General features: G+C 49.5%; 3 protein-coding genes and 1 long non-coding RNA gene across 4 annotated transcripts; all 4 read right to left on the bottom strand.

The window, feature by feature from the left end:
• Positions 1 to 951: 951 nt before the first annotated feature.
• Positions 952 to 3,240, bottom strand: LOC104056841 (uncharacterized). Its single transcript, XM_054051232.1, has 2 exons — positions 3,141 to 3,240; positions 952 to 1,762 (listed from the first exon to the last, which is right to left on the bottom strand). Exons 1-2 carry the CDS (start codon positions 3,162 to 3,164, stop codon positions 1,184 to 1,186), a joined length of 603 nt encoding a protein of 200 aa, XP_053907207.1. The 5' UTR covers positions 3,165 to 3,240; the 3' UTR covers positions 952 to 1,183.
• Positions 3,241 to 5,972: 2,732 nt separating this feature from the next.
• On the bottom strand, positions 5,973 to 8,428 carry LOC128849418 (loricrin-like). The gene is made up of 2 exons (XM_054051231.1): positions 8,338 to 8,428; positions 5,973 to 7,757 (listed from the first exon to the last, which is right to left on the bottom strand). Exon 2 carries the CDS (start codon positions 7,740 to 7,742, stop codon positions 6,216 to 6,218), a length of 1,527 nt encoding a protein of 508 aa, XP_053907206.1. The 5' UTR covers positions 7,743 to 7,757; positions 8,338 to 8,428; the 3' UTR covers positions 5,973 to 6,215.
• A 3,044-nt stretch (positions 8,429 to 11,472) lies between these two features.
• On the bottom strand, positions 11,473 to 13,904 carry LOC128849417 (loricrin-like). The gene is made up of 2 exons (XM_054051230.1): positions 13,810 to 13,904; positions 11,473 to 13,365 (listed from the first exon to the last, which is right to left on the bottom strand). The coding sequence occupies exon 2, from the start codon at positions 13,348 to 13,350 to the stop codon at positions 11,635 to 11,637; it is 1,716 nt and encodes a 571-aa protein (XP_053907205.1). The 5' UTR covers positions 13,351 to 13,365; positions 13,810 to 13,904; the 3' UTR covers positions 11,473 to 11,634.
• A 2,882-nt stretch (positions 13,905 to 16,786) lies between these two features.
• Positions 16,787 to 17,691, bottom strand: LOC128849389 (uncharacterized). Its single transcript, XR_008447366.1, has 2 exons — positions 17,414 to 17,691; positions 16,787 to 17,251 (listed from the first exon to the last, which is right to left on the bottom strand). It is a non-coding gene; the product is annotated as an uncharacterized LOC128849389 (long non-coding RNA).
• Positions 17,692 to 27,838: the final 10,147 nt, after the last annotated feature.

Genomic DNA, 27,838 nt, shown 5'->3' with positions numbered 1-27,838 from the left:
ACGTAATTGTTTCCAAGTAAACAACCTTGCACTCCCAAGGTCACGCTGTAAATAATAATCAGTCGGAAATCAGGTGGGAGGTTTGCGTATCTCCTTAACATAACTCACTAAGTCTGCCATATGTACCCGTACAGGGGGGTCTCAGCAGGGCACAGCGTTTCCTGATGATGGGAACAGTGTGAGGAAGCTCTGGCTTCAGCAAGACCAAAATGAAGCACCTTCTCTTGCTGCTGAAAATGATGTGTTTTATTTCTATTAAAATAAATATTACAACTTATGTGTTGAACTTTTTACGTTTAACTCTCAAATGTAATATTCTATGAATCTATGATTTAATTCATGTCTTCTTCGCCCAAAACACAGATCAGACCCCAAGGAGTCTACTTCACAATGTGAGATTTATCTTCCAATGTTCTTTACACATATTTTACAACTTCATAGAATGCTTTGATTTAGAAGAGACCTTAGAGCCCATCCAGTCCCACTCCCTGCCATGGGCAGGGACACCTCCCACTGCACCAGGGGCTCCAAGTTCCATCCAGTCTGGCCTTGAACACCTCCAGGGATGGAGCAGCCGCCACTGCTCTGGGAAACCTGGGTCACGGCCTCCCCACCCTCACAGCAAAATATTTCTCCCTAAGATCTCATCTCAATCTCCCCTTTTTCAGCTGAAAACCATTCCTCGTCATCCTCTCCCTGCAGTCTCCCTGATCCAGAGCCCCTCCACAGCTTTCCTGGAGCCCCTTTCAGCACTGGAAGCTGCTCTAAGGTCTCCCCTGCAGCCTTCTGGCTGCAGCCAGGCTGAGCCACCCCAACTCTTTCAGCCTGTCCTCCTATAGGAGTTGCTCCAGCCCTTGGATCATGTTCATGTCCTTCTCTGGACTTGCTCCAAGAGATCCAGGTCTTTTCTGTGCTGGAGGGACAATTAAAGAAATCATTCAGATACCAGAGTTTTCCACAAACTGTGAAGTTTTATTTTCCAACTAATGAGGAAAAGGAGAGAAGCATCTTTCCCTGTCACCAACACATTAATCGCTTTTCCCATCAGTGCTTGCAGCAGCATCTGTAACAGCCCAACACGAGGAATGCGAAGCTCTCTGACCATAATGACATGGTTGGGGAAAAGCCGCATTGTGGCATATCCAGGGCACTTTTACTTGAGCAGAGGCAGCCGCTGGGTAGATCATTTCTTCTGTCTCGGGGGCCAGTGGCTGCTCTTCTTGCACTGTTGGTCCTCGACGTTGGGAATGATCACGGGACATTTCTGTTGCATGGCCTGGGAGGACTCACCACCTCCGGAGCTGAACTGTGGACCTGAGTATCCCCTGACATCACAGCCCATTCCTCCACTATAGTATCCTGGTCCACCACCACCTGCCCCTGCACTCAGTGGTGCGTCGTATCCGTATACAGAGACTCTTCTCACAGAGATGTCCCCACTGCCTCTGATGTCCCCTCTGGTACTGTAGACTGGGCCTGTCCTCCCTCCAGTGCCCCAGTCAGATGTTCCCCTGCTGTCACCACTGGTTATTACTACAGATCCATCTCCTCCGCATGTGTACTCCCCTTCAATACTGTAGCTGGATGATGTTGGCATGGGCTGGAAGGATGCAGCTTCCCGGCTGTAGGTGATCGAGCCTTCCCCACCGCAGAAGAAGGAGCCATGTCCCTCGATGTTTGATGAGCCTCTGTGGTGTGAGGAGATCTCATTGCTGTAGCCCCTGTTCTGTCGGGAACATCTCCGTCGGAAATATTGATAAATCTGAAAAAGGAATAAAACCCCACAGAAATGAAGCACAATTTTGCTTCATTTTTACACCATGGAAGGTGGGGAGGCTTCAGGTGGTGAGGTCAGAAAGCCTTTGCCAGGGTATGTGGCAATGCTAGGGTTCATAACCGGGTACTACCTGTCTGCTCTTCAACTGCAAGAATATTTTAAATCCTAATGGGACAGCTTTTCTCTTTCTTATCTGTAGGGTGCTTACCACCATTCTTAATCTGAGATATATTCTTCTATCATTTAATAACTTAGAATCATAGAATTGTAGAATGGTTTGGGTTGGGGTGGAAGGGACATTAAAAATCATCTGGTTGCTATGTCCCAGCCATGGGAGGCTCACACTGAATCAGGGGGTTCTAAGCCCTGTCCAACCTGGCCTCGGACACCTCCAGGAGTGGGACAGCAAAAACCTCTCTGGGCAACCTGTGCCAGGGTCTCCCCACCCTCATAGTGAAGAATATTTTCCTAATGTCTGATTTAAATCTTCCCCCTTACAATTTAAAACCATTCCACCTCATCCGATCACTCCATGCCCATGTTAAAAGTGCCTCCCCAGCTTTCCTGGAGCCTTTTTCAGGACTGGAAGCTGCTCTAAGATCTCCCTGGAGCCTTCTCTTCTCTGGTCTGAACAATCCCAACTCTCTCAGCCTGCCTTCATACAGGAGGTGCTCCAGCCCCTTTGTAGCCTCATCTGGATCCATTCCAACAGTTCCACAGCCTTTTTATGTTGGAGGTTCCAGATCTGGACACAAGACTCCAGGTGGGGTCTCACGAGAGTGGAGTAAAGGGGAGAATCCCCTCCCTTGACCTGCTGGCCCCAGTCATCTTCACAACCATAATTGCAGAGCTGCAAGAACTGCAAGGTTTGAGCTTGCTTCTGTTTTTAAACTGTTACAAAAGCAGTGGGTAAGATTTCCATGCAAGATGACGTTGCTGGCTGTGTTAATGCCATTGTTGCGTAGCATCCCCGAATGTCTTTCACATAAAGCACAGCCATAGAAGTCTGTGACCTTCATGAAATACAGCATAGGCTTATTATTAAATAATGTAAGAAAGGTCCCACATGTTGCAAACATTTAAAACTGTGAAGACAATGCAGTCACCATGTGATGGTCCCTTTAGACTCATCTGAGGTTTTAACCTGCTCAATACTGAGTCTGGTGACCTGACTTCACCTTCCTAGTGGTCCAACCCGCATCATAGAAATAAATCGTGCTACAGATCCGTATCAATAGATCCTGAGGACCTTGCTATGGATGCTCAGGCAGCGAGGGTGCTGCTGCGAGCATACATGACGCACACAAACGGAGCTATGTCCCATGAATATGAACTAATAAAGTCCTAGAAGAAGGAGACTTACCCTTCTCATCCATTGGAAACACATTCAGAAGATAAAAGTCGACTGAATGAGGAGCTTTAACAGACAGGAACTTTTATATGGCGTTGAGAATATATGGGAAGTGAGACACCCTAAGGAATGGCAAGGATTCATTTACCAATGAAACTCTGATTTCAGCATTTGTTTTGACTCATGACATCTGATCAATATCTGTCCTTCATGCTGCTTGCATTGCACGTGGCAGTAATTGCTACTTCTGCTTAATGATCCTATTCCTGTGCTCCTGCCCTGAGCTGCGAAGGATCGCTTTGGGCCCCAGTGAGGTGGTGATGCTGGGGGATGCCAAGGGAGCGTGGGTGTAGGGAAGTGCTGAGCAGGGAGATAAGCGGGCATGGGGCAGAGGGTGGTGGTGAGCAGAGGGTCCTTCTTAGAGAAGAGGCAGGAAGGCTGTGGTTCAGCAGCGTGGCAGGGCTGATGGCTCGGGGTGTTGCTGTAAGGGTGGGTGTGATCAGAGGGTACCCAGGAGAAGGGAAAGTATCTGGTGACTGTATGACATGTTGATCCTTCCAGCATCCCACTGGTGGTTCCAGTGGGAGAGTTTCTGAGGAAGATCACAGAATCACCAGGTTGGAAAGGACCCATTGGATCATCGAGTCCAACCATTCCTAACACTCCCTAAACCATGTCCCTCAGCACTTCATCCACCCGTTCCTTAAACAGCTCCAGGGAAGGCGACTCGACCCCCTCCCTGGGCAGCTGTTCCAGTGCCCAATGACTCTTTCTGTGAAGAATTTTTTTCTGATATCCAACCTGAACCTCCCCTGGCGGAGCTTCAGGCCATTCCCTCTTGCCCTGTCCTCAGTCACTTGGGAGAAGAGCCCAGCTCCCTCCTCTCCACAACCTCCTTTCAGGTAGTTGTAGAGAGTAATAAGGTCTCCCCTCAGCCTCCTCTTCTCCAGGCTAAACAACCCCAGCTCTCTCAGCCGCTCCTTGTAAGACTTGTTCTCCAGCCCCTTCACCAGCTTTGTTGCTCTTCTCTGGACACGCTCCAGAGCCTCAACATCCTTCTTGTGGTGAGGGGTCCAGAACTGAACACAGTATTCGAGGTGCGGTCTCACCAGTGCCGAGTACAGAGGGAGAATCACCTCCCTGGACCTGCTGGTGACCCCATTTCTGATCCAAGCCAAGATGCCATTGGCCTTCTTGGCCACCTGGACACACTGTTGGCTCACGTTCAGTCGGCTGTCAACCAGCACCCCCCAGGTCCTTCTCCTCTGTACAGCTCTGCAGCCTCTCTTTCCCCAGTCTGTAGCACTGCATAGGGTTGTTGTGCCCCAAGTGCAGGACCCGGCATTTGGTCTTGTTAAACCTCATCCCATTGGTCTCGGCCCAGCGGTCCAGCCTGTTCAGATCCCTCTGCAGAGCCTCCCTACCCTCCAGCAGATCCACACTTCCGCACTTTGGATGTTAACACTTTGGATGTTAACATCCAAACCAGAAGCTCATCAAAAGCGAAACACCTGGCTCTGTTGTTTTGCAGGAGGCACTCTGAGAAAGCTTAGTGGCCCTGGAGAGACTTGTGGAGGTGTGAATGTCCAAACACTTAAACCATGTGGCCAGATTACTCCTCTAATGAAGCATTCTGCCTCCAAATGCCTTCCTTCTGCATTTTTGTACATTGTGTCCTTCCCCTGACTTGGAAAGAGCACCAAGGACTCCAGGGAGATTGATCTAGAGAGCTGCAGGGAATATGTGCTGTGGTCAGGCTGATAGTGCTGATCAGCATGAAGTCCATGCTGGAGCCCATCTTGCTCCAGCTCGGCCCCATGGAATGGTTCTTGCGAGCTGGACTAGGTCTGTTCAGCTCTGAGCACTTTGCTGGGAGGCCAGTGAGTCACAACTCTGGCAAATCGCCATGTGTACTGGGCAGAAGGCGGTGCACAGGTGTGGTGGGACTGCCCGCAGCATTTCAAAGCAGGTTTACAAAAGCTTAGGCAAGGAGGGAATTAAGGCCTGGAGGTATGAATTGGAGTGTGCTGAGCTGCCTGAGGACTTGTTGATGGTTTTATTTCTTCTGCCTGGCCCAGGGCTGATTTGGTTGACTCAGTGTGTGAGGCTTATCCTCTGGGTAGAGATGTTCTCGTGTTTGCAAAGCTGGGATGAAAGGAGAAAGATGGCAGGAATGAGAATGTTGGCAATGTGTTATTGGCCATCCCAGGCAGCAACAGCTCTTATTGAAGGTCGGCCTCAATCGCTGCTGCTCAGGACTGACCCTGATGGACTGGAACAAGTCTCCCAGCAGCATCTAATTGCTCCTCAGACATGGAAATTGGTGCTGGTACCTCAGAGGTATTACAGCCATAAGCTGGGATGGCTGCAACATGTGCAGGTGCCAAAGGGATGTTGGGTGTTGTGATTGTTTGACATTTTAGGCTGGGTTCTTACTCTGTCATGGAGCCCAGTGGGAAAATGAAGGTGTGAACTCTCCGGGGCCCTGAACTGGTGGCTTTAGACGTGCATCTACAGCCATAGACTATTGAATCATGGAATGGTTTGGGTTGGAAGTGACCTTAAAGCCCATCCGGTTCCAACCCCCTGCCATGGCCAGGGACAACTCCCACTGGATCAGGGCCTCCAAGCCCCATCCAAACTGGCCTTGAACACCTCCAAGGATGGGGCAGCCACCACTGCTCTGGGCAACCTGGGCCAGGGTCTCCCCACCCTCATAGAAAAACATTTTTCCCCAAGATTTCATCTCAATCTTCATCTTCATCTTTCAGCTGAAAATCATTCCGGTTGAGAATACAAGAAAAATCAAACTCATAAGAAAGGTAACTTTGAAATATTATTACATTTATTAGACATAAAATGTACTCTTTGGAAAAACAGCAGAGCCTGATCAAAGGTGTCCTGACATCAGCAGCGGGGCATGAGGCTGTTGATCCTGTAGTTCTCAGCATGGAGATGCGGCATCAAGGGAAGAGGAAAGATGACACGCTGGGAAGAAAGAGGCAAACAGAGCCAGGTCTCGAGGGAAAGAGGTCCCCTGGCAAAGGCAGGGTTGCTCTTGTTGAGTGCCAGGGCTGCCTGTGGCCTTTACTTCTGCTGGCAGGGGGGCCAGTGACAGGCCTGCTTGGTTTGATGAGAACCAATGTTGGGGATGACAATGGGGCATTTCTGTTGCGAGGACTGGTAGGAGCCTCCGCTGCCTCCTCCAGAGCTGATGATGATTGTGCCGCTGCCACCACCGGATCCTCCACTGCAGCATCCAGAGGATCCTCCACCACCTCCACCTCCCATGATGATTTTGCCTCCTGAAGACCCACCACTGGATCCCCCACCGCAGCATCCAGATGAGCCTCCTCCTCCACTGCCTGAGCTAATGATGATCTTCTGGCCAGATCCCCCACTGCCACCACTGCATCCTCCTCCCATGCCATAGCCTGAGGACCCCCCACCGCAGCATCCAGATGATCCTCCACTACTTCCACCTCCCATGATGCTCTTTGATCCAGAAGACCCACCACCACTGGATCCTCCTCCCATGCCATAGCTTGATCCTCCACTGCAGCATCCAGAGGCACCTCCACTACTGCCACCTCCAATGATGATCTTTGTTCCCGAAGAACCACCACCGTATCCCCCACTGCAGCATCCAGAGGATCCTCCACTACCTCCACCTCCTATGATGCTCTTTGATCCAGAAGACCCACCACTGGATCCCCCACTACAGTATCCAGAAGACCCACCACTACTTCCACCTCCCATGATGATCTTTGTTCCTGAAGACCCACCACTGGACCCTCCTCCCATGCCATAGCTGGATCCTCCACTGCAGCATCCAGATGATCCCCCACTACCTCCTCCTCCAATGATGATCTTTGAACCTGAAGATCCACCACTGGAACCCCCACTGCAGCATCCAGAAGATCCTCCACTACTTCCACCTCCGATGATGCTCTTTGATCCTGAAGACCCACCACTGGACCCTCCTCCCATGCCATAGCTGGATCCTCCACTGCAGCATCCAGATGATCCTCCACTGCTTCCACCTCCAATGATGATCTTTGTTCCTGAGGACCCACCACTGGACCCTCCTCCCATGCCATAGCTGGATCCTCCACTGCAGCATCCAGATGATCCTCCACTACCTCCACTTCCTATGATGCTCTTTGATCCTGAAGACCCACCACTGGACCCTCCTCCCATGCCATAGCTGGATCCTCCACTGCAGCATCCAGAGGATCCTCCACCGCCTCCACCTCCCATGATGATCTTTCCTCCTGAAGACCCACCACTGGATCCCCCACCACAGCATCCAGATGAGCCTCCTCCTCCACCCCCTGAGCTAATAATTATCTTCTGACCAGATCCCCCACTGCCACCACTGTATCCTCCTCCCATGCTGTAGCCTGAGGAGCCCCCACTGGAGCAGCATCCACCTCTTCCACCACTGGAGCTGCCCCCGCCGTAACTGCCTGAGCTCGAGCCTCCACAGCAGGAGGATCCCTGTGCCTGGTAGCTGGAGGAGCTGCCCCCATGGCAGCTGGAGCCCCCGCTGTGGCATCCACTGGACTGGGAGGATGTTTCATGGCAGCCTCCGGAGGTCTGTCTGGAGCACATATTTGAGCGGTGACTCTGCAAGAAACAGCACTGTCAGAAAAGAGTGCCTTGAAGGTGCTTGAAGGTGCTGCTGAACTTTCATAGCATCCCAAAAGAGAAGTAACACCCAGGGCACAGCCCATCTGCCCCGTCTCCGCAGTCCTACAAGAATGGCAGCTTCTTCAGCTCCCTCACCCTTGTTAGACAGCAGTAAGGACCTGCAATGCAAAGCACTCAGAGACTCTCCTGCAGATCACAACCGTTACAGAAAGACTGTGTGTAGGATCATTAAGAGTAGTTCCAGAGGTTTGCACACGTTCTCTGACGTGCTCAGAGACTGCAGTCAAAAAACTTCAGTCCAACCATAGTTCCTTCTGGATGCATAGACCTCTAAAACTGACAGCAACTGAATATACAACCACATTTATATGGCCTTCGAATACTGGCTACACTTCCCTTCTGTATGGAAGGCAGTCCTGTTGGCGCACCATGTTGGCCCACCCTTGTCTGATGATTGGCTGGCATGGTTCCCCCATTTAAAGCATGCTCAGAGAGCAGCTAGTGGAGCAACCTCTCCTCACAGTGGTTCAAAAAGTTTGCATATCTATGGGCTTACCTTCAGCTCAACTGGAAATGCGTGCAAAGCTCAGTGGCAGCTGAATGAGGAGCCTTGGGAGAAGTGAGGTCTTATATTGCCTGCATCGTGCTCTGAAGGGAAGTGATACACCCTGAAGAATGCTGATGGATTTACTTACCTCGCCTGGTTGCAGGTCCCTCCTGCTTTGACTCACTTGCAGCAGCGTGGTGATGTGAAGGAGACATATCGATGACGTTCTGCATCACAGTTTCTAATCCTACTTAATGATTCCTCTCTGGGAGTCTTGCTCCGAAATGCTGGGGGCAAATGGCTTCCAGAGGTCTACCCTGGGGACTCCCCAGTGCATCTCTGTTAGGCTGTAGCTTCTCAGGTACTGAGCAATGAGTGGAGACAGAGCAGATGCTGAGGGATGAAGGCTGGAGAGAGTTAGAGCTAGAGCATGATGGAAGGACAAGGGTAAAGGATGTGCTTGGGTGGAATCCCAGGGCATCTGGGGCAAAAAGGATTTCCTGGCAAGGCAAGGAGCTTGGTGGGGAGCAGGAGTATGTCCAGCCTGCTGGGAAAGACAACGATGTGCTCAGTAAGCCAGAGGTACCACCTCGATGGGGCAGTGCATCGCTTTGGAGCACCTCAGCTCAGGTCCATTTCAGAGGGGCATTTCTTTTCACTCTTTTGGGACCTCAAGGTGGACACTGGTGTTGGATTCAGCAGAGAGGTCTGTGCTTGGCTCTAGCTTCCAAGAGGTCTTGATCACCAGGCTGGAGTAGGGAAAGTCACAAAACCTTCCTGTTTGCAAACGTGCATCTGAAGACCATCAAGACTCTACCCTTCAATTCTAGGACATAAAGAATTTCCTCTGTCTCAGCATGACCCATTTTCTGAGGGTCCTTCTTTGCTGGCCAGCCCATCCACCTGAGGGTGGGGTGGCATCTGGGTATTTTTCTTGCTGGAGAATGACAGTTCATCAGCATAGCTGTTGTGGTGCTGGCAGTTGTGTCTTGCAGAAGCTTCATCCTGTCGCTCTGTCACGCATGCTTGGAGACTGACAACAGCATCCACCCCTGTGGGAGGTTGAGCAGAGGAAAGCATAATTAGGGGGGTTTAGCTGAGAGGATGCATGACAGCAGCAGGATGCTCAACCCTGTCACCACCAATGTAATTTTGAGCATGCACGCAACTCCATCGGCATGGGGACAGGACCATCAGCACCAGGAATGTGGGTGCAGGGGGCTTCCTGTGCTTTAGTTTGGACTCCCTTCAGTGGATTAAGCTCCATTCTCATCACCAAAGGGGAATCTAATATGTCTTCTGGCTCTCATGCATGAAGTGTGGGTGTTGTGCTGCTGAGCATCACAACATCTTGATCCCTTCTGAACCTTCCACCTGCAAGGACTTGAACAAAGGGTAACCTCGGATCTGTAGCTCATCAGGACCCAAGGTGTGAGGAAAGGCTGTGGAGGCTTTCAACAGGGGTGGTGAGAGGTCCTCCTGCAACTGTTGGTGTGCCGAGACCCCAAGGCCTGACCCTGCAGGGACTGGAAACACCAAAGCAGTAGGACATGCATGTGTGGTACTTTCCACAGGTGGAGGAAGGGTGTGGTGGAACCACAGGTGCTGGAGGTTAAAGAGCAGCTTTAATACCTATGTTGGGTAAAGGCCAGGGTGGATCCAAAATGATCATGGTGGAGGTTGCCCAACATTTACACATGATTTGTTTTCTGATGATCTATTTGGGCCATTTTCTGCTCTACAGTCCAGCCATCCTCCAGATGAGATGCAGGTCCTGGTATCTTCCAGTCTCATCACTGCAGACCCCTCAGTGAATGGTGCCTTGGTGAGAATTGCTATGAGAGAGACAATAACCTTTGCCAGATCCTACAGTTCTTTATCTCAGCAGCTTCCTTCATGTCCAGCGATGCAGATGTTGATAGCGTGGGACATGATGAAGATACTGCTGGTGTGAGAAGAACTCTCCATCACCTCAAGCATTTGCATGGTCAATGGTCCCTTTTATTCCTAACTTTCTTTGCTGCCTTGTGTACGATAGGGATAAAAAATACATCTTAGCTTAAAATTTGAACAAAGCAAGACTATAATCACACCTGACCTGGAGAGGACTCACTGATGGCTTTAGCACAAATGATACTGAATATTTCTTATCAGCCAACTGTACCCTGGGCTGCATTAAAAGAGGCGTGGCCAGGAGATTGAGAGAGTTGATTCTCCTCCTCTACTCCTCTCTCTTGAGACCTGACCTGGAGCCCCGTGTCCAGGTCTAAAATCCTCAACATAAGAAGGATATGGAACTGATGGAACGGGTGCAGAGGAGGCCACAAATGATCTGAAGGCTGGAGCACCTCCTGTATTAGGACAAGCTGAGAGAGTTGGAGTTGTTCAACATGGGGAAGAGAAGGCTCCTGGGAGAACTTAGAGCAGCTTCCAGTGCTGAAAGGACTCCAGGAAAACTGAGGAGGGCCTTTTAACAGGGGTCTGGTATGACAGGATGAGAGGAAATGACTTTAAAATGAAAGGGGGAAGATTTAGATTAGATATTAGGAAGAAATTCTTCATGATGAGGTGAGTGAGGCCCTGGCCCAGGTTGCCCAGAGAAGTTGTGGCTGCCCCATTCCCAGAGGAGTTTAAGGCCAGGCTGGATGTGGCTTTGAGCCCCCTGATGTGTTAGGAGGTGTCCCTGCCCATGGCAGATGGCAGCGGAGTTGGAATCTGATGGGCTTTGAGGTCCCTTCTATCCCAAACCATTCTATGATAATTAATGGTTTTCTTGTGACAAATCTATAGAAATGGAATTTGTCAAAACCCGGTGGTATTTCCAAAGGATGTTGCTGGCACACTGGAAATCCCTGTAGTGAAACAAAGAGTTTGTGGTCTGCTTCCTTCTCCAGGAAGGAGAAACCCAGGAGTTTCACAGATTGAGATTGTGTCCTTGGTGGACGTAATTTGCAGGAGGGACAATGATCATCTGATGAAGCAACACGGTTTTGCTCAAGAAAGATCTGTTAATCACCATCTGCTCCAGCACTGCCGGCTGAAGAAAATTTCCCAGGTGGATGTATTTGATGGATACTTGACTTTTTGAAAGTAAACAGGGGGTTGACAAATGATAAAAGTAGCATTCAAAACCAGTTACTTTGGAACAGAGTAATCTTTATTTCCCTTCGTATCGACAGGGGAGAAGAACCACCAGGGAGGTCACAGTAGAGGAATGCAACATCAAGGAAGAACAGGGAAGAAGATGTGCTGTGATGGAACCCGTGGACTTTGAAGACACAGGCAGGGTTGACTTTGCTGTGGCCTTTACTTCTGCTGGCAGGGGGGCCAGTGACAGGCCTGCTTGGTTTGATGAGAACCAATGTTGGGGATGACAATGGGGCATTTCTGTTGCGAGGACTGGTAGGAGCCTCCGCTGCCTCCTCCAGAGCTGATGATGATTGTGCCGCTGCCACCACCGGATCCTCCACTGCAGCATCCAGAGGATCCTCCACCACCTCCACCTCCCATGATGATTTTGCCTCCTGAAGACCCACCACTGGAGCCCCCACCGCAGCATCCAGATGAGCCTCCTCCTCCACTGCCTGAGCTAATGATGATCTTCTGGCCAGATCCCCCACTGCCACCACTGTATCCTCCTCCCATGCCATAGCCTGAGGACCACCCACCGCAGCATCCAGATGATCCTCCACTACTTCCACCTCCCATGATGCTCTTTGATCCAGAAGACCCACCACCACTGGATCCTCCTCCCATGCCACAGCTGGCTCCTCCACTACAGCATCCAGATGAGCCTCCACCACCTCCTCCTCCAATGATGATCTTAGTTCCCGAAGACCCACCACTGGACCCTCCTCCCATGCCATAGCTGGATCCTCCACCGCAACATCCAGATGATCCACCACTGCCTCCACCTCCTATGATGCTCTTTGATCCTGAGGACCCACCACCGGATCCTCCTCCCATGCCATAGCTTGATCCTCCACTGCAGCATCCAGAGGCACCTCCACTACTGCCACCTCCAATGATGATCTTTGTTCCCGAAGAACCACCACCGTATCCCCCACTACAGCATCCAGAAGATCCTCCACTACCTCCACTTCCTATGATGCTCTTTGATCCAGAAGACCCACCACTGGACCCTCCTCCCATGCCATAGCTGGATCCTCCACTGCAGCATCCAGATGATCCTCCACTGCTTCCACCTCCAATGATGATCTTTGTTCCTGAAGACCCACCACTGGATCCTCCACCGCAACATCCAGATGATCCACCACTGCCTCCACCTCCTATGATGCTCTTTGATCCTGAAGACCCACCACTGGACCCTCCTCCCATGCCATAGCTGGATCCTCCACTGCAGCATCCAGATGATCCTCCACTACCTCCACTTCCTATGATGCTCTTTGATCCTGAAGACCCACCACTGGACCCTCCTCCCATGCCATAGCTGGATCCTCCACTGCAGCATCCAGATGATCCCCCACTGCTTCCACCTCCAATGATGATCTTTGTTCCAGAAGACCCACCACTAGATCCTCCACTGCAGCATCCAGAAGATCCCCCACTACCTCCACCTCCGATGATGCTCTTTGATCCTGAAGACCCACCACTGGACCCTCCTCCCATGCCATAGCTGGATCCTCCACTGCAGCATCCAGAGGATCCTCCACCGCCTCCACCTCCCATGATGATCTTTCCTCCTGAAGACCCACCACTGGATCCCCCACCACAGCATCCAGATGAGCCTCCTCCTCCACCCCCTGAGCTAATAATTATCTTCTGACCAGATCCCCCACTGCCACCACTGTATCCTCCTCCCATGCTGTAGCCTGAGGAGCCCCCACTGGAGCAGCATCCACCTCTTCCACTACTGGAGCTGCCCCCGCCGTAACTGCCTGAGCTCGAGCCTCCACAGCAGGAGGATCCCTGTGCCTGGTAGCTGGAGGAGCTGCCCCCATGGCAGCTGGAGCCCCCGCTGTGGCATCCACTGGACTGGGAGGATGTCTGCCTGGAGCACATCTTTAAGCGGTGACTCTGCAAGGAAGAACATGCTTTTTACTCAAGATTGGTCACGGTTGTTATGAGAATTTTCCCCATCCAGTAGGTCCTGTGTTCAGCCCAGCAACACCAACTGACAGTCCCCAGAACCGTTGAACCTCCTTGTTTCTAAGCACTTTTGCTCTGTGGACCTCTGTTGCACATGAGGCCTCCTGCTAACAGGAGATTGTTTCATTTCTGATGATAATCTGCCCATCATTTAAGGTCTTATCCCATAGCTGTTCCATCACGATCTCTCCACAAGACTTTAGATAGCACAGGATGATCCTGCTTCTGCTGGCGTTCACAGATTACAATTCATCAAAGCAACCATCATGGCCTTCAAACCACCACCCATCAGCCCTATGTCACCAATGCATTCTTGTTTAGCAAGCATGAAAGCAAGAGAAGAACCTCTCCCTTTGGCAGAAACTGACTTACCCTTCTTGGCTCTGACAGAAAGCACGAGACACCAAAGCTTAGCGAATGAAGTGCTGTGAGATCCAGCAGCTTTTATACCATTTCTAAGTTTCCTGAATGTGAAGTGAGGCATCCAAAGGAATGGTGATAGGTTTATTTACTGAACAAACTGTCCTCCTTCAGCCCACTTGTCCTGACTCATCCAATTGGATCAATGCCTCCCCAGTGCATCACTTCCCAGGCTACCTGCAGCCTGGCTGCAGGTATCACACGTGAGATCAGCTCCTGAGGCTGAGTTTTGAGAGCATAAGAAGGATATGGAACTGTTGGAACGGGTCCAGCGGGGACCACAAAGATGATCTGAGGGCTGGAGAACCTCTGTTGTGAGAACAGGCTGAAAGAATTGAAGTTGTTCAGCCTAGAGAAGAGAAGGCTTCCAGGAGAGGTTAGAGCAGCTTCCAGTGCTGAAAGGGGCTCCAGAAAAGCTGGGCATAGAGTGATAGGATGAGGAGGAATGGCTTTAAATTGGAAGGGAAAGATTTAGATTAGACATTAGGAAGAAATTCTTCATGATTAGGGTGGGGAGGCACTGGCACAGGTTGCCCAGAGATGTTGTGTCTACCCCATTCCTGGAGGTGTTCAAGGCCAGAATGGATGGGGCTTGGAGGCCCCTGATGCAGGTGGAGGTGTTCCAGCCCATGGCAGATGGCAGGGGAGTTGGAACCTGATGCGCTTTGAGGTCCCTTCCATCCCAAACCATCCCATGATTCTATGATCTGAAGATGTGCTGTGCTCCTGCTGTGACTCTGAGAGTCTTTAAAACTGGGCTTCCTACTTTCTTGGTCCTGGGCCATTTCTGGGCACAGGGATGTTCAATAGCAATGCTCGCACATCCTTGAAGTGGGACCTGAAACTTTCTGTTAGCACCATGCATACCAGTCTCTGGTTCATGCAATTTCTGGTCTCTGGTGTTTTAGACTCTATGGCTTTCCATGAAAGATCAGTTGGTTGGATGGTTGTATTCAAAGAGTAGTGGTCAATGGCTCGAAGTCCAGATGGAGATCCGTGACGAGAGCTGTTCCATAGTGGTCCATACTGGGACGGGTGCTACTTGATATCTTCATCAATGATATTGACAGCGAGATTGAGCGGACCCTCAGCAAGTTTGCAGATGACACCAAGCTGAGTGGTGTAGTTGCCACACCGGAAGGACGGGATGTCATCCAGAGGGACCTGGACAGACTGGAGAAGTGGGCATATGAGAACCTCATGAGCTTCAAAAAGGACAAGGGCAAGGTCCTACACCTGGGTCAGGGCAATTGGCCTTTTCAGTACACAGTGGGGGACAATGTGATTGAGAGCAGTCCTGCAGAGAAGGACTTGGGGGTGCTGGTCGATGAGAAGCTTAACATGAGCTGGCAAAGTGCGCTCGCAGCCCCGAAGACCGATCGTATCCTCGACTGCATCAAAAGAAGCGTGGCCAGCAGGTCGAGGGAGGTGATTTTGCCCCTCTATTCCTCTCTTGTGAGACCTCATCTGGAGTACTGTGTCCAGTTCTGGAATCCTAAACATAAGGAGATGGAACTGTTGGAACGGGTCCAGAGGAGGGCTATGAAGATGATCAGAGGGCTAAAGCACCTTCCATGTGAGGATAGGGTGAGAGAGTTGGGGTTGTTCAGTCTGGAGAAGAGAAGGCTCAGAGGAGATCTTATAGCGACCTTCCATACCTGAAGGAGCTACAGGAAAGCTGCAGAGGGGCTGTTCATAAAGGCTTGTGGGGATGGGACCAGGGGGAATGGCTATAAACTGGAGATGGGCGGATTTAGGCTGGATATTAGGAAGAATTTCTTCACTATGAGAGTGGTGAGACACTGGAACAGGTTGCCAAGGGAAGTTGTGGCTGCCGCATCCTTGGAGGTGTTCACAGCCAGGTTGGAGGAGGCCTTGGGCAGCCTGCTTTAGTGGGATGTCCCTCCGCATGGCAGTGGGGTTAGAACTAGATGATCTTTAAGGTCCCTTCCAACCCTAACTATTCTATGAGTCTATGATTCTATGATCAGCTATTCCAGGGCAGCCCTGGCTGTAGGACCTCATCGGGACGTGTTTTGAGAATGTTTGCATCCCTGGGGTCCCCAAAGGGGAGAGGACAGAGGGTAGAGGGGCATGTAAACACAAAGCTCTTCTACCTGCTATAGATGTGGTCACTTCTGTCTCTTCTGGGATGCTACCAGGCATCCATCATCTCCCTCACGTAGAATAGTTCATGCAGAGAGGGTTTGTTTTCCTTTCCCCACTAATTGCCACAATGTACCACATCAAAGAAATTGCTCTCTGTAGGGAAACTCCCTCTGAAGACTCATACCTGGAGCAGTGTTTTATTTCTGTGGGAATGAGGAAATCCCTAGTTACTTCAGACTTAGCATCTCAGGCCTTGGAGAGGGCTTTGTGAAGTCCTGTTGGTGCCACTGGCTCTGCCGGGAGTTCAGAGCAGGAGCAAGGGTTGGAGAGTCTCTCATTTCTCTTCTACAGCTGCTTGGTAGAGCTGTGAACACCAAGAGCTCCTGCACCACGCACGTACAAGGGTGCTTCACACTTGTAATAGAACCTTGTCATCCTTTGCACTGGAGCATGAGAGTGTTTGCACCTTTCTTCCCCTGATCCATTTAAAACTCCCTTGGGCAAAGCATGATGCTTTGTTGAGACCATAATATTTAGCTTCGTGGTACCTTGTTTGAGGGGCAAAAAGTCTGGATCATGAGGTGCCACAGCAACAAGTTAGCTCTTCTACAGGTGTTTTTTCAATGCATTTGTGCTCTAGAACTTTATCACAACAGTATCAGCTCAGAGTAAAGTTGTAATGAGTGAAATAATGCAAATCATAGAATCACTTGGTTGGAAAAGACCTTTGAGATCATCGAGTCCAACCATACCTGTCTACTCCTGAACCATCTGTGAATGTTGCATTATAAAGCAAAATCCAACCACTCGGACACCAAAGCTCTCCAGAAGTGCAAGTTTTATTAACTTATGCAAGCATGAGAAATTTGAGGCAGAAAACAGACATTTGAAACAACTGTGGTTGGAAGTTATTGACACAGAATCCTAGAGGCTCTAGTCAGCTTGAGAGCTGAACAGGAATGTCCCAAGGTGGAGAAAGGAATAATGGAAATATTCTTAAATTTAATAGAGAAACAGAGGCGAGGCACGTTTCTTGGCATTTCTTGATCCGAGAGTCCGTTCTGCAGACACTACTTGTGCTTACTTTGTGGTGGCCAGGAGATCGGCTGGGTCTGCTGTTGAATGGACATACCTCCAGAACTTGAAGAACCACTTCCACCTTGTCCACAAGAGGATGATCCCTGACCCTGGTGGCCTGAGCCACCTCCTCCGATAATGCAGATGGATCCTTGGCCCTGGTGGCCTGAACCACCACTACCTCCCCCTCCTCCTCCCATGCCGCCACCTCCGATGCAGATGGGGCCTTGGCCTCGGTGGCCTGAGCCACCACCTCCACCTCCACCTCCTCCTCCTCCTCCCATGCCGCCACCTCCAATGCAGATGGGGCCTTGGCCTTGATGGCCTGAGCCACCACCACCACCTCCCCCTCCTCCTCCCATGCCGCCACCTCCGATGCAGATGGGGCCTTGGCTTTGATGGCCTGAGCCACCACCTCCCCCTCCTCCTCCCATGCCGCCACCTCCGATGCAGATGGGGCCTTGGCCTTGGTGGCCTGAGCCACCACCTCCACCTCCTCCTCCCATGCTGCCGCCTCCGATGCAGATGGGGCCTTGGCCTTGGTGGCCTGAGCCACCACCTCCACCTCCACCTCCTCCTCCTCCTCCCATGCCGCCACCTCCAATGCAGATGGAGCCTTGGCCTTGATGGCCTGAGCCACCACCACCACCTCCACCTCCTCCTCCAATGCTGCCACCTCCGATGCAGATGGGACCTTGGCCCTGGTGGCCTGAACCACCTCCTCCTCCACCACCTCCACCACCACCACCACCACCACTAATGCAGATGGGACCTTGGCCCTGGTGGCCTGAACCACCTCCTCCTCCACCACTTCCACCACCGATGCAGATGGGACCTTGGCCCTGGTGGCCTGAACCACCTCCTCCGCCTCCACCACCTCCACCTCCACTAATGCAGATGGGACCTTGGCCCTGGTGGCCTGAACCACCTCCTCCTCCACCACCTCCACCACCTCCACCACCACTAATGCAGATGGGACCTTGGCCCTGGTGGCCTGAACCACCTCCTCCTCCACCACCTCCACCACCTCCACCACCACTAATGCAGATGGGACCTTGGCCCTGGTGGCCTGAACCACCTCCTCCTCCACCACCTCCACCACCTCCACCACCACTAATGCAGATGGGACCTTGGCCCTGGTGGCCTGAACCACCTCCTCCTCCACCACCTCCACCACCTCCACCACCACTAATGCAGATGGGACCTTGCCCCTGGTGGCCTGAACCCCCACCTCCACCTCCCCCACCCCCACCAATACAGATAGGACCTTGGCTTTGGTGGCCTGAACCACCACCACCTCCACCACCACCACCTCCACCACCACCTCCTCCTCCAATAATGCAGATGGGTCCCTGGTGGCCTGACCCACCACCACCTCCTCCTCCTCCTCCACAGCTACCAGTGGATCCTTGGCTTTGTTGGCCTGAACCTCCTCCTGCTCCAAAGGGGGATGATGATATGTGGGTCTGGTAAATAGCACTAGCCCCGCCTCCACAGCTGCTGCTGCTTCCTCCTCCATGGCAGGATGATCCTTGAGTCTGGTATCCTATAGATCCTCCTCCGCCACCCCTGTGGCATGAACTTCCTCCACCACCACCACCGTGGCATCCACCGTGCTCAGACATCCCTTGGCCATCGCCCTTCTGCTGATGGGAACCCATCGTCCCAGGTGCCGGGAAGTCCGCTGAAAGAAAGTACAAACATGCCTTAGCAAACCCAAAGGGAGAAAAGCTTTTGTTGTCATGTCTTCCCATCCCCTTCCAGAGGCAGACTGATACATAAAACCATCTTCTGTTCCCTTTTTGCCCTCCTTCAATAATTAATGCAAAAATATATAGTCAACTTCAAGAATTTATAAATTAAAATGACTACCAGGAAGGACCTGGGAAGTTTTCTGCTCATTCCATAACCCTTGATTGGTCCTTCTACAGAGCCTCCTCTGTCCGGACATAACCAGTCTTTCTTCTGGGACAGCTTCTAACAGTAATCATTCCTCAACCATTCCCTCTTGCAGTAAGTGGTTAGATTGGCACACAGCTGCAAGAGGCACACAGAGACATGATGCACTGGAATTCCCCTTATCCAGATGTGGTTTGGGAACGTTTGAGGGGCTGTAATGCTCAGGGATAAGTATTGATATTCCATGCCATACAAGAAACAAAGAACACAGGATGTTGTTTGCATAACAATAAATTCATTGCACTTGGAAATTCTTTAATCTCAATTTCAAAAGAGTCCAGTGGCTGTTTTATTTCTTCTTAAAAATTAGAAGAAAGAGGAACAGCCAGTGGAAAAGATGTCAGCAAGGCAAAAATTCAAAGAAAAGCAGCTGCATCAAGCTTCAATGGAATCCTCCAGGTTACCACTTACAAGGGCTCGATGAGCATCTGCATCCAAGGCTCAATCCTTCAGTTTGTGAACTTAGTGTGAAGTTTGAGCATTTCTCTGGCATTTAACCCCCACTAGAGCCCACCCCTTTGTCTGCTGCAGTAGTAACTGTGTTCCTCTGACAGGCAAGTGACAGCTCTACCAATGAAAAGGATCAATGAACTGAAATGTCTGAAAGTCTCAGAGGAGAAAATGGTTCACCCAAGAAAAAGGTGGTCAAAAGAGGACCACTTCCCATTTAGATAAAAGGCTGGAAAATGAGAATAGGCTCCCATTTTGTATTTCAGTTCCTTTGTTTCCCACTCTTTGCTAACATGCAAAACCTCTTTTCCCTGCCCTTTTTCTTAAGATTTATATTCCAAGGGTATTTAGGAGCTGCCTGTATATGGTGATACCACATGGTACTGGGCCCAAAGAAATCAAAAAGACTCCGAAGACCACGTTCTATGTCCTACCTCTTGTTCTTTTCTCTGTGATTAAGTAATCCCACAACCCAAATCATTAGGAAAAAAAAAAGACTGTAAATAAGGAGAAATTTTTGAACCATGAGACCCCAAAGCCCTGTTTACTGCCACCATTTCCAGTCTAGCATCCCCAGGCTAATCAAGCCAAATGAGTTTTCAGCAGCAGCATGAAAGAGCTTACCGTGTCCCACGGTGCAAACCAACACAAAGAAGTCAAATGGAGTGAGGAAAGGTGGTGTGGGAGAACTTTTATATAGTATCTAGTCCTCCTCTTGGAAAGAAACAATGATTGATTTATTTACCGGCCAAACCCAACCACAACTACCCACTTACATGGCATAATTTTGGGATCATCATTTCTGATTGGTATCTTCCTTCCAACACCTCTTTTGTTTTCAGCTATCTTTAAGCCCTTGGATGGCTCCACCTACTACAACTAAAGTGAAGAAATGGGGAAAAGCAGACAGGTTCTTGGCTTTCAGAACAATCAAGTGGTTTACTTTCACATTCCCGCTACAGAGGGGTCCAACTTTCCAGAAAAGAAATGTGAGGGGGGGAAAAGGGAAGTTTTCTCTTTGTAGACATAGGTGATTAATCTCTCATTCTAGATCATGTTTCTGAACACTCAGATGTGGCTCTGGCATGTCATTATGTTGTGTTGCAACTAGCGGATAGGTAGGAGTGTATTATATGTTTTTAATGACACCCACCTTATTGCCTGTGGCTGTAGGGACACACATTGGACTCTGCTCCAATGAGTTTAAGCTCCCCAAAAGACAACAAATGCCTATAGAGCTGTAGGCTGAAGTGATGTAAACCTGGGAGTCTCCAGGTGATTTACAGCCTTGGAGTATTTGACCTACACAGAAAAGGACATAAGAAACTCAAACATTCAAAGAAGTAGCAGTGGTCTTCATGTAGGTTTGTAGTGGTGTGAGAGCATCATAGAATTGTTAAGTTTAGAAAAGACCTCCAAGATCACCAAGTCCAACCATCAATACCAACACACCTACTAAAACTCTGTCCTGAAGTGCCATGTCTACATATGTTTTGAATGCCTGCAGGGCTGGGAACTTCTCTACATCCCTGGCAGCCTCTGGCAGGGCTTCACTTCTCTTTCAGTAAAGATATGTTTCCTAATATCTAACTCTCCCCTGGTGCAACTTGTAGCCATTTCTTCTCATCCCATCACTTTTTCATTGGGAGAAGAGAACAACATCCATCTGGCTTTAATGTCCTTTAAGGTAGCTATGGAGAGCAATGATGTCTACTCTAAGCCTCCTCTTCCTCAGGCTAAACAATACCCATTCCCTCAGTTGATCCTTATAAGACCTGTTCTTCATAGCTTCACCAGGATGAGGGAAACGGTTTTTAGCTGAAAGAGGGGAGATTGAGATGAGATCTTGAGAAGAAATGTTTTCCTATGAGGGTGGGGAGGCCCTGGCCCAAGTTGCCCAGAGAAGTGGTGGCTGCTCCATCTCTGGAGGTGTTCAAGGCCGGGTTGGATGGGGCTTTGAGATGCCTGATCCAGTGGGAGGTGTTGGAACTGGATGGGCTTTTAAGGTCACTTCTGCCCAAACCATTCCATGTCTCTCTGATTCTGTGCTCAGATGCTCTGGGCACTGACTGCAATGTCATACGCAAAGTGGACATTTCAGAAAAAGAGAAGGTTTGAAAATAAATGAGGACATTACTAGGACTTTTGTATCCAGTGGGCAGATAAATATGCAGCAGGCTTTCTTTGTACCTCTAAGGAGTTTATAAGAACAGGGAAAGCCCCTCTTGCTAAGCGAGCATTGTTCACTGCAGGCTGCATGCAGTATTTTGCTGCATTTTCTCATGGGTTAAGAGATAAAAGGGATCATCTTTGCCACTGCTCTCTTGTAGCACCTCGTCCTTTAACTATAAGGACTGCAGGAGAATTCACTCTGGATACGCATTTTGCTCACACTTTTCATGCCTTTCTTCTGCCAAGCTGGAACTACTACAAACAGCAGCTGCAAGTTCCTCCAATAAAACCCTCCAGCTCTGGGCAAAATCTTAAGTGGTGGTGCTGGAAGGATCTTTCACTCAGATATCGCTGACTGAAGCAATCATACCTTGCTTTATTATTTCTGAGCCATGCTTCAGAACAGAGAGCCGTAGGCTGTGCCACCTGTACTCTGTGCTAGGTGCTTCCCTGCTTTCATTGCCTGTCATTGCCATGCATTTCCTGCCCTGGAGCACGAGACCTGCTCAGCCTTATCTCATCTTTTCACTCGTGCCTCTCAGATGGTGCTCTGTCAGCAGTGTCTGCCATCCTTGCTGAACCCCCGGCCACGTGGCCACCCTGCTGGGAGGAAGGAGGCATCAATCTTGGTGGTGGAAGATGAGGAACTCTCTCCCCAGCATACAGGTCTCTGTTGAAGGTTTTCATCTGAACAGGATTTTACGGGATAGGGTTTCGCCTGTAAGAGACCCCAAAAGAGGTTTTCATTGTCTATTAGAAAAACCTTTGGAAGAAATGTTTCCCTGTGAGGGTGAGGAGGCCTTGGCCCGGGTTGTCCAGAGAAGTCATGGGAGCCCCATCCCTGGAGGTGTTCAAGGCCAGGTTGGATGAGGCTTGGAGCCCCTGATCCAGTAGGAGGTGTCGCTGCCCCTGAGCAGGGGGCAGAACTGGGTGGGCTTTGAGGTTCCTTCCAACCCAAACCATTCCAGGAGGTCTATCAGCCATTGTGAATTTTCTAACACTTGTGAAAACATGTGATTTGAAAATCTATATTCTGTTTAGAAGAATATTCATATGATTAGTGGTTTTTCTTTTTCTTTTATCTCAAGGAAGGTGAGAGACATTGACTTTATGATGTACAAATGAAATTGGACAGCAGGCTGCAATCTTCCCCAGTAGCTGAGGAGTGTGATTGAGAGAAAATATAATCCCTATAATCCTCCTATAATCACTGATATTTATAAAAGTTTTGCTCAAAATACAAATGTTCATAGCTGCTGGTCAAGAGGACCCCAACAGAACACAGAATCATAGCATCATTAATATTGGAAAGGACCTCTCAGCTCATCCAATCCAACCATCAGTCCAATGCCACGGCTTCTACTAAACTGTGTCCTGAAGTGCCGTGTCTACATGCTTTTTGAATCCCTTCAGGGATGGGACTCCACCGCTGCCCTCGGCAGCCTCTGCCAGCGCTTTACCACTCTGTTGGTAAAGGATTTTTTTCTAATACCCAATCTGAACCTCCCCTGATGCAACTTGAGGCTGTTTCCTCTCATCCCATCCGTTGTTCCTTGGGAGAGGAGACCAAAACCCACCTTGTCACAACCTCCTTTCCAGGAGCTGCAGAGTGAGATGAGGTCTCCCCTCAGCCTCCTTTTCTACTGACAAAACAGCCCCAGGGCCCTCACCACTCCCACAACCCCTGTTCTCCAGCTCCTTCCACAGCTCCATTCCCTTCTCAGGACACTCTCCACCCCCTCAAGGTCTTTCTTGGAGTGAGGGGCCCAGAACTCAGCCCAGGATTCAAGGTGCGGCCTCAAGATGCAGTACCTCCATATCCGCTGTCCCTTGTGTTCCTCCCAGGTGATCCTGCACAAGGTCATACAAATCCAGTTACTTGAGAGTATGGAGATGAGCATCTAAGTGACAAATAAAGTTAAATAAAACAAAAATGACTTCCCCTTCCACTTGGTCTTTCACTAAGTTTTGGTGCAACGTAACTTTCCTAAAACACGACTTGGGTGTTTTGCTCACACGTGTATGACCTTGTGATCCTGCACAAGGTCATACAAATCCAGTTACTTGAGAGTATGGAGATGAGCATCTAAGAGACAAATAAAGTTAAATAAAACAAAAATGACTTCCCCTTCCACTTGGTCTTTCACTAAGTTTTGGTGCAACGTAACTTTCCTAAAACACGACTTGGGTGTTTACGTTGCGAAACACCCAGTTGAGACCACACAACTCCTAATGGGATGGAGACACAATCACATTTCAAAGCCCCTCTGTGGTGTGTCGGGACCAAGAGCTAAGTAGGGCATGGAAGGGAGATATCAACCGATTCAGTGTTTGTCTGAAAACCAAATTAAGGGCTGTGGTTGCAGCATGTACTTAGCATATCTAGAATAGCTTGTTTATCTCTGCTATTGAGATCAAGGGCAGTCAGGATGCAGTAGTAAGAGGTTTAGCATGTCCTGGTACATAAAAGATGAGTTCTGGGATTTTAGATACGTGTGCTGGGGAGTGGAGCATAACAAAGCTTGATCTGGTTGCTCTAAATGAGGCTTGGCTGGGTAGGTCAGAGCAACACAGAGGTATTGGCACTTGCTGCCACTTTGTTAAAAGACTCTTTGCAAGCAGCAACCCAGTAGTAATTGCAAGCTGGTAAGAGACAGCAAGGAATTCAGAGTTTAAGAACATATTCCTGGATTTCAATAGTAAAATTAAATGCTCCCATTAACTGAAATTAACTTTACCTCTGGTCTCAGTTCCAGCTGAGCTGACTGAGATCTTCAATTTGTTAATTACAAAAGTATTTTGCTTCCAATCAACCTCCTTGCAGCTACTGAAGGTCCCTTTCCCCAGGGAGTGTTGGTACCAAAGGCTGGAAATCAGAGAAAGCAGAATTACACCCCTATCCTAAGCACAGGGCAGGGTGATTTGGGGAAGTCTCAAATCTAGCTTTAAAATCTCAGCCTAACACCTCATCCGCAAATACAGCTCCTTAATGAAAGAAAATTGCATCGCAGAGGTGGAGCTCCACAGCATTTTGGGGGTCAGAACTCTCTTTTTTTTTTTAAGCGTTTAATGCAGAGACTCCAAAAGAACGCTGTATGCACTGAATATTTTTGTTCACTATGAAGTACAGTTTCTAGCTACTGAAGCTGTATCAGAAGGGTGGAGTATAATTGCCACAGAGGCATATGTGATGCATTTGCTCGATACCTCCTGATTATATCCTCTGTGCGGGTTATGAAAGAGGTATGATCCTCACATCCGTCCTGATTGTAGGAGAGAGGCACACTTGTGCCGGGTGATGGGTGGCAGATGGTCTGGGTGTCAGTGAGACCAAGACCCCAAGATCTACCCAGCTTCTGAAGCCCTCAGATTATTTTCTGTTTAATTCTCCATCCCAGCTGTGCTTTCCACACATCACAAGGTGGTGGGTAAGGATGGGGAGGTAAAGGTAATGTGGCTGGTGGGATGGAGGATCATCTTCTGTTCATAGAATCACAGAACCCTTTGGGTTGGAAGGGACCTTTACAGATCATCCAGTCCAACCACTCCGCAGAAGCAGTGACATTTTTAACCAGATCAGGTTGCTCAGAGCCTCATTCTTGAATGTACCCAGGGATGGGCCTCCACTACCTCCCTGGACCACATCACCACCCGTGTCATAAAAAAAGTCTTCCTTATATCCAGTCTAAATCTCTCCTCTCTTAGTTTGGAACTATTATTCCTTATCCTGACTCAACAGGCTTTGTTAAAGTCTGTTCCCATCCTTCCTATAGGCCCTCTTTAAGTACTTGAAGGCTGTTCTAAGGTCCCTTGATGTAAGCGATCTCCCTATGACTTTGGTTTCTCTGTTAGGAGGTTAATATGACAAAATATTTAATAAAACAGCTTAAGGAACAGAAGACTTGCTATATCCATCATCGCCATATGACATATATTGAGACGCTGTGGGACACTTGTGCCGGTGAGGTGGACACAGATGTGGACACAGAGCTAGGCACGCCCTGGGTATCTCTCAGGGCTATGGGAGTGGGATGTCTCCTTTGTGGCCCCATCTGCTCTCAGGGTCTGGTCTCAGTGGTTCTCAACGCAGTCCATGAAAAATATTCAGAACAGCTTTATCTATTCATCAGCTCAGTTCCACCAGAGCAAGACCTACCCACTCTCTCCCGACAGGCAGCCTGCTCTTGCTGCCAGACGCCTTGGTGATGCAAGACTTGCTGCTGGGTATGACAGACACTCAGACAGCAGATGAAATGTGTGTTGCTGATGGCTGACAGTGCCTGGTAGTGGCCAGGACTGATGCCATGCATGGTGGTAACCCCTGCTCTGGTGTAGTCAACACCCTCATCCTGAGGACCTCTACTGAGCAGAAATTGCTTTTCTTCTCCCCAAAGTATCACTTCCTTTTCACATCTGTTTTTTCACTCCACATCCCTTCAGCTAAGGCATAACCTGCCTCCCTACTTGCTTAATCCTTGGTGTCAGTGGGTGCTGGAACTGGAAAGGAAGGACTATATTTAAGCTGGAAGTGTTTCTGCCTCCACGCCTTGGTTTCCACTTCAATTTTGGGGATCAAAGCTTTCAATCCTTTCCTCTCCTCTGTGCCAGCTCTGCCCCAAAGTCTGTCCACTGAGAAACTGCCCTTTGCCCTTATTATGATGCTTAACCATCTACGATCTTGGCTAGGGCTCTTTCTGTATTTCTCCCAATTTCAACATGTAGTGTAGAATTGTAGAATCATAGAATGGTTTGGGTTGGAAGATCCCTCAAAAGCCATCCAGTACCACTCCCTGCCATGGGCAGGGACACCTCCCACGGGATCAGGGGCTCCAAGCCCCATCCAACCTGGCCTTGAACACCTCCAGGGATGGGGCAGCAACCACCGCTCTGGGCAACCTGGGCCAGGGCCTCCCAATCGTCACAGGAAAAATATTTTCCCTAAGCTCTCACCTCAGTCTCCCCTCTTTCAGCTCAAAACTGTTCCCCTCACCCTACCCCTGCACCCCCTGGTCAAGAGCCCTTCCCTAGCTTTCCTGTGGGCCCCCTTTAAGTACTGCATGGTTTATATCTCTCTGCCAAGGAACATAGACACAGCGATGATGGTTTATGTACCGCAACAAGAAAAACTTTCCACAATAATTAATACACGATGGCTTTGGCCGTTAAACAGTTGTTGCTTCTGTGGTCCTTTCCTGGTTTCACTTTTATCTGGTCCCTGCAGTTTGCCTCACACATTAAAGCCGTAGGCACACCCTGCTTTCAATTTTCTTCTTTCCCCCATCTTAGTTCCTCATTCTTCAGGAGCTCATTGGGAAATCATCAGTGCTACAATGGGAGTTTGGGAGATAGGAAATAGGATGACTTGCCCCTGCCCTACCGGTCACAAAAACACCTGCCCAGCACAGCAGCTTTGTGATGGCCTGGAGCAAAGCTCACACTAACACAACTTTGGCTCTAAATCACAGCATATCAGAGGCTACATCAGAGAAATGTCCCTAAGATCAAAATGTTTCTGTCTGATCTGTTTAATATCTGACAATATGTGGTACTTGGTATGCTTGGATACCACACTGAGCCCAGAGTCATTGGATACCACCTCAAATGTTCTTTGGCTGTCGAGGTTATATATGGAAGTGATACACCTTACCTCACGTCATACCTACATCGAATTTAGATCACAGGAGAAATGCAGTACCAAACAAAAGAGGGACAATATTTTTTCAGTAATTTCACTTTTTCAACCAACTTTTGCTGTATATGATAAAAAATGGTAGTGTGGATAAAAAGAAATTATTTCTTTTACATATCTGGAATGCCGAACAATTCTGAAAAAGTAGAACACTTTAAAAGGTGTTTAACACGGGTCTTTCCTGTTTTCTCTGGCGTACCTCAACCTAGAGACAAGTCTTTCTGAGTAAGATAGCAACACACTAAGAGACTTGCAGTTGTTCAGCCTAGAGAAGAGGAGGCTCCAAAGAGAACTTACAGCTACCTTCCAGTACTTGAAGGGGTCTACAAGAAAGCTGGGGGGGACTGCTTACAAAGGCATGGAGTGACAGGATGAGGGGGAATGGCTATAAACCAGAGGAGGCAGATTTAGACAAGACATAAGGAAGAATTTCTTCACAATGAGAGTGGTGAGGCACTGGAACATGTTGCCAAGGAAAGTTGTGGCTGCCCCATCCCTGGAGGTTCTCAAGGCCAGGTTGGATGG

This window comes from Cuculus canorus, chromosome 28, assembly GCF_017976375.1.
Source record: "Cuculus canorus isolate bCucCan1 chromosome 28, bCucCan1.pri, whole genome shotgun sequence".
In the NCBI taxonomy this organism is placed as follows: domain Eukaryota; kingdom Metazoa; phylum Chordata; class Aves; order Cuculiformes; family Cuculidae; genus Cuculus; species Cuculus canorus.
Note: the sequence above shows the minus strand (reverse complement) of the source record. Positions and strands in the feature narration are given on the sequence as shown.

What these genes read in the sequence shown, in the direction of transcription:
- LOC104056841 (XM_054051232.1), bottom strand. Translation starts at nt 3,164, where the DNA reads ATGTGTTTCCAATGGATGAGAAGG. An exon ending in GTTTCCAATGGATGAGAAGG is followed by an intron (nt 1,763 to 3,140) that starts GTAAGTCTCCTT and finishes TTCCTTTTTCAG; the next exon opens with ATTTATCAATATTTCCGACG.
- LOC128849418 (XM_054051231.1), bottom strand. Translation starts at nt 7,742, where the DNA reads ATGTGCTCCAGACAGACCTCCGGAGGCTGCCATGAAACATCCTCCCAG.
- LOC128849417 (XM_054051230.1), bottom strand. Translation starts at nt 13,350, where the DNA reads ATGTGCTCCAGGCAGACATCCTCCCAGTCCAGTGGATGCCACAGCGGG.